Source organism: Grus americana, chromosome 6, assembly GCF_028858705.1.
Source record: "Grus americana isolate bGruAme1 chromosome 6, bGruAme1.mat, whole genome shotgun sequence".
NCBI classification, from domain to species: Eukaryota; Metazoa; Chordata; class Aves; order Gruiformes; family Gruidae; genus Grus; species Grus americana.
This window is the reverse complement of record NC_072857.1, coordinates 24897277-24903267: the sequence shown is the minus strand read 5'-3', so window position 1 is coordinate 24903267 and position 5991 is coordinate 24897277. Positions and strand designations below refer to the sequence as shown.

General features: G+C 53.6%; 1 protein-coding gene across 1 annotated transcript; it reads left to right on the top strand.

The window, feature by feature from the left end:
• Positions 1–1126: 1126 nt before the first annotated feature.
• EVX2 (even-skipped homeobox 2) lies at positions 1127–4240 on the top strand. Its single transcript, XM_054830572.1, has 3 exons — positions 1127–1550; positions 2686–2942; positions 3581–4240. Exons 1-3 carry the CDS (start codon positions 1127–1129, stop codon positions 4238–4240), a joined length of 1341 nt encoding a protein of 446 aa, XP_054686547.1.
• The last annotated feature ends 1751 nt before the right edge of the window (positions 4241–5991 follow it).

The following is a 5991-nucleotide window of genomic DNA, read 5'->3' as shown; positions in this document are numbered from 1 at the left end:
GAAACCTGCAGGGAGGATGGAACGGCACGGCCGCGGAGTGTTTTAAATCACGAATGCATTTAATGTCATTCGGTTATCCCCCCCCCCCCATACCGTACTACAGCCAGTATTGTCCCAGAGGGGAGAAAAATCGCAGGCTAGCTTCATCGATAAGCAGGATTATAGAAAGTAAAAAGGACATCATATTTAAGGACGCAACGAAGAAAAAATATATTAGAATTATAATGTATTCGATTATAATAAATATTTCAATTTCCAGGCAACTGCTGTAGGTGCACTCGAATCGGTGCGTGTCGGCAGCAGCGGTCTTATAAAGTCTGGGCATACGGTTCGTGCGTGTGAGGGGGTGCGTGGGGGTGTCAGTGTAAATTCCTAAATAAAAGTACTAATGGGATCTGGAAATGGGAGGGAAAAGTAAAGAGATATCAACGGCAGGAGGTTCTCGGTCCTCTGGTCCGATTCCAGCATTTCCTCGCGTTGTGATCTAAAATCCGCCTCAAAAATAATAATAAAGAAAAGCATTATCTAATATTTAGCATGTAGTTCTGTCCGAGGACAAATGAGAAAGAAGCTGCATCATTAGGACCTAAAAGGCAACAAAACAAAAATCAGAGCATAATGATGCACCTAAATGAAGGGGGAAATGTTGCACAGCTCATTTTATTAATCAGACTGTCAATTCCACCCCAGAGGCCAAACCCCAGAGCAATTCAAGCAAGATCTGATCAAGCTAAGGACAAGAGCTTTATTCCTCACTTCTTGTCTTTCTTTCTTTCCACCTGGATATATTTGTCTGCTCTGAAGCCGCCTTCATTATCCACTGACAGGAGCTTGTATTTATTTGCTTATAAACCTGTTACAATAAATGATTATTCGAACAGCGTCATTCGTACCTTAATGACGAGCACCACTTTTTGATGAATGACATTTCGGGCTAGAAAGGATGTATGGGTCATTTTGACCAGTCATTCCCTCGCTTTGGCATCCCACAATTTTTACGCCTCCCTCAAAAAGAGATAATAATATTTAGAGACACTTGCCGGGCTGAATGTGAATTAGCCCCTGCTGCAGCTCATCATTAGTACAGGACCAGCCCTGCAACTTTGACATTTTTTATAAAGCTGAGATGATGGAAAGAATAAGAAAAGAGATGATCCTGATGGAGAGAGGGCTGCACAGCCCTACAGCTGGCAAAAGGCTCTCGAATTTGTCAGACTCAGCTGGAAATGCAGTGCTGGAGGCCCTTGAAAATTCTCCGCACAGTGGTCGCCTCAGCCCGAGACTGACTGCCGCCTCCCTGCACAGCGCTATAGGGGACATCTCCGCCAAAGGCAAATTTGAAATAGACACTTTATTCAATCTTCAGCATCCGAGCAGTGAAAGCACCGTCTCCTCTGAAATCCCGCCGTCGGAAAGCAGGAAGAAAATCAGCCTTTATTCCGAAGTTGCTCAAGAGGCAGATATGAACAGTGATGTGGAGGTGGGCTGCTCCGCGCTCCGCTCCCCAGCCAGCCTGACTTCCTCCCAGCTGAAGGAAAACAGTAACAAAGGTAACTCTTCCTTTATCATCTCCATCTAAGCCCCCGCACTTTGCCAACCGGCTTTAAAAACCAAAGCAAACCCACCGCCACCGCCAAAGTTGCTAGCGCCTGTACCGGCGCTCTCTCTTCTGCGAAGACAGAGCTCCAGGCTGTGAAATATTATTGCGATTACTGCGCTATCCCGATAGCCGAGACATGCTGCCCAGGCAGATCCTGTGCGGGTGCGTGCGTGTGTGTGTGCATGCCCAAATCCATTGGTATGTAGATATATATCCAGAATATATGTGGGCACAAGTATCCACTCACCTATACTGAGGGACAGCTTTCTCCTTATTTTTCCTCGCGCTCTTGGAGCTCTCGGCGTCTCTCGAGCTGTATATATGTGTATATACATACACAGATTAAACGAGAGAGAGAGAGAAAGGAGTGCGAGGAAACTGTCCATATTTGTCTGTGTGTGTCCTTCTCTGTGTACATGCAACGTGCCGCCCTGTGTCCACCTCGGGGTAATTGGGCATTGTTCACTTTTCCTCTGCGTGTAACAGGGGGTTTGAAACAGCCTCGTCTCCTTCCCGCTTTGCGGAGGGTGTTGATGGACGGTGGTTGTTATTATTGCTGTAATTGGGGAGGGGGAGCCAGGTGAGCGGTGGATTTCCTAGGGGCCACAGTGCAAGCCTTTTTCCTCAAATGTGCCAGAGAAAGGAAGGGATCCTCGACGTAACGCTCGAGAAAAAAAAAAAAAATTGGCTTTTAAGGCTGCTGTTATTTCGTACGTCTCAAACGAAAATGAGAACCGCAGGCGACGGGGAAAAGGCTAGCGCCGAGCCCGGGCTCCTCGCAGCCTGGCGGAGCCGCGCCGAGCCCCGGCCCGTGCCCCGGCCCGCTCTCCCCGGGGCTCGGCTGCCCTGCGATCACCAAACCTGCCCCATTTACTGAGAATAACGCAGTTACGAAGTACTAAAAAACGCCAACAACCCGATCCCGCAAAATCCAACTCTATCGATTCTATTAGCAGCAGCGATTTGTAAGGATGACAGCTGGCCTTTAAGGACGGGCGGGCAGGGCCCGGCCCGGCCCGACCCGGCCGGGCAGGTTGGGGGGCCGCCCCGCCGCTCGCTCTCACCCCCTTGCGCTCGCCCCGCAGGCTACGCGGAGAGCAGCCCGGCTCCCAGCACCCCCGCCGCCGCCGCCGCCCCCGCCGCCGGCATCGGCAGCCTGCACAGCAGCGGCGCGCTGGGCGGCTCGGCGGCGGGGGGCGACCAGGTGCGGCGGTACCGCACCGCCTTCACCCGCGAGCAGATCGCCCGCCTGGAGAAGGAGTTTTACCGCGAGAACTACGTGTCGCGGCCGCGGCGTTGCGAGCTGGCCGCCGCCCTCAACCTCCCCGAGACCACCATCAAGGTACGCCGCCGCTCCCCGCGCCCCGCCGAGCCGCCGCGGCCCCGGTGCAGTACCGCGGTGCCCGGCTCCCTCGGGCCGGCTTCCCTCTTGGGTTGAACGACTCGCCGGGCCCTTGGCTGTGATCATCCCTTTTGCTCGTTTGCTTCTCCGCACCAAAACCTTCTCATTTGCCTTAAAATTATTATTATTATTATTATTATTATTATTATTATTATTATTATTATTATTATTATTTTCCTCGTCAGTTTTTATCGCGTTAGCATATTTCCTAAAGGGAAGAGGGAAGAGAAAATAAATGCAGCTATTAAACACGGGGAGGGGATGAGCGCATCAATACCGTAAAGTCATAGTCCTGCGTGGGGGGGAAGTCGAAGGGAAAACGTTTATTCAGATCGAAGGGTTCGCCCCCGGGCCGAGGGGGACCGTGCCCACCGCTCCCCTCGGGCAAGGTCATAGGCGATTGCTCCGGGCAGGAGAGGGGTCGCCTACGAGCGGGGCGGCCGAGGCTTAGCCGCGGGCCGCGCCGCATTGGCGATGGGGGTGGGTGGGTGCCCGCCGGTGCCGGCGGCGGGAGCGGGTGCGGCGGGGCGCGGAGCGGAGCGGAGCTAAGGCCGCGCTGTTCTTGTCTCCCCGCGCAGGTGTGGTTCCAGAACCGGCGGATGAAGGACAAGCGGCAGCGCCTGGCCATGTCCTGGCCCCACCCGGCCGACCCCAGCTTCTACACCTACATGATGACCCACGCCGCGGCCACGGGCAGCTTGCCCTACCCCTTCCACTCCCACGTCCCGCTCCACTACTACCCGCACGTCGGGGTCACCGCCGCCGCCGCCGCCGCCGCCGCCTCGGGGGCCGCCGCCGCGCCCTTCGCCACCTCCATCCGCCCGCTGGACACCTTCCGCGCCCTCTCGCACCCCTACTCCCGCCCGGAGCTGCTCTGCAGCTTCCGACATCCCGGCCTCTACCAGGCGCCGGCCGCCGCCGCCGCCGGCCTCAACAGCAGCGCGGCCGCCTCGGCGGCCGCGGCGGCGGCGGCAGCGGCGGCGGCGGCGGCGGGGTCGGGGCCGCCGGGGGGCTCGGCGCCCTGCTCCTGCCTCAGCTGCCACAGCAGCCAGACGGCGGCGGCGGCGGCGGCGGCGGCCTCGGCGCTGGGCTCGCGGGGCGCCGCCGCCGCCGACTTCCCGTGCACGGCGGCGGGGCAGCGCTCCGAGAGCGGCTTCCTGCCCTACTCGGCCGCCGTGCTCGGCAAGGCCGCCGTCGCCTCGCCGGACCAGCGGGAGGAGGCGCCGCTCACCAGATAACTACCGCGGCCCGGGCCCGGGGGCGGGGGGCGTTTTGTAGGGGGGGGGTCGGGGGAGGGGGGGGCCGGGTCGGGGGGCGCGCCTGGGCTCGGCCAAAAAGTTCCGTCTATTTTTCTATTGCTGACCGCCCCGCCGCGGAGGGGCGCGGGCCCCAGCGGGGAGGGCGCTCCGCGGCTTTTGCGCCCCCGCGGAGGCGGCCCCGCGGTGCGCGCTGCCGGGTGCTGCCCGGCGCCGGGCTCCGCGGGGCTGCGAGCGGCCGGGCCGGCGGGGACAGGGAGGGGGAGCCGGCGGAAGGGAATGTGTTTCTGGCTTTTTCTTCCTTTTTTTTTCTTTTCTTGTTTTAATTATTATTATTATTAATATTATTATTATTAATTTCGGTTTGAGTCCGACTCAATGGGAAATGTCTCGCGTATTTCTGTACGAGAAGCGGTAGCTAATGAGGCTGCCGCGGCCGGGCCAGTAACGGGAAGGGACGTGTGAGATTGACAGGATGGGGAGAGGCATTTTTTAAGCTCACGCTTTCTAACTACCATAATCCACGCTATCTGGGAAATACTTGAATCTCTCTAGGTGTAGGCTGTTGTCCTGAAGCATTTACCTTCCAGACACCTCTCTAAATTTAATTTTTTTCTTAGCGTCTTTCTCTCCTTTCGGTAAAACGGCTCTTGGATTTATTTCTCACGCATCTCTATCGCGTCTTTGCCTCTGAAAAGCCACCACTGGGTAACTGAGACCTGCTATACCAAACCACTGCTACTGGAGGGACTTCCTTGAACTTGAAGAAAGGCACATCAAAAACCACCAGTGTTACTGCCATGTCAATTTTGATGCTAATAATGTGCAGATTATGACGAAAATTGCCAATCATGTTCTCTGATGGACCTCCTTTGAATGTGGAATTGGAAAAAAGTTCCCCGCACAGAGACCTGCTGTCAAGTACTAACAACCCGCTAAGGGAAGTCATTAGAAGAGACAGATAAGAGACTTGGTACATAAAACATTGTTCTTGGTGCATAGAATGTATGTTATTTAATGTTATCTCTGTTACCTGAAGTGATTTCGCACAAGAAAGCCACTTTCTTATCATCTCAATTGCCAATTTTCATTTTGGTAACTTGGACGCCCCGGGTAGACTTTTCTCTGTTAAGTTGATATTCCACCAATGTGAAGAGCCTCATTAAATCAAACCCAGATATTTCCATAATGCTCCCTACAGAGCCACTTCACTCTTCACATAATGAGATTTTTCTGAAGAGTTGAAGCCCTCATCTAACTTGCTATTGCTTGTTTAGGCCCTGTGTGAATGTGAATACACACACACGTATACTCTCACAAAAAAAAAAAAGAAAAAAAAGAAAAAAAAAAGAAAAAATCTCTATTATATATTTCGAATAAGTGTCCTGAAATACTTCTATTTTTAAGACACTGGATTTTTTCATATTCTAATAATGAACTTTCAGGAAATGATTTTAAAGGCTATGCTGTTTTGTTCAGTGAACATAAATCGTAGGGGGGTTTTGTCCAACAGGACAGATTTCTCGGGCGGGGGTAGGGAAGGGCAAAGGAGAAATATCCCCAGGCTTCTGGACAAGATTCCTGACAAGACGTGTACATTTTCTGGGTAGAGAACTTTAAAGCACGGTAGAAGACTCCTAACCCACAAATTTCTCATTTTGTAAAGAACAAATAGGAAGACTACTTATGTAAAAATATCGATTATACCAGCCGTTGTTCACTGAGTTTACATT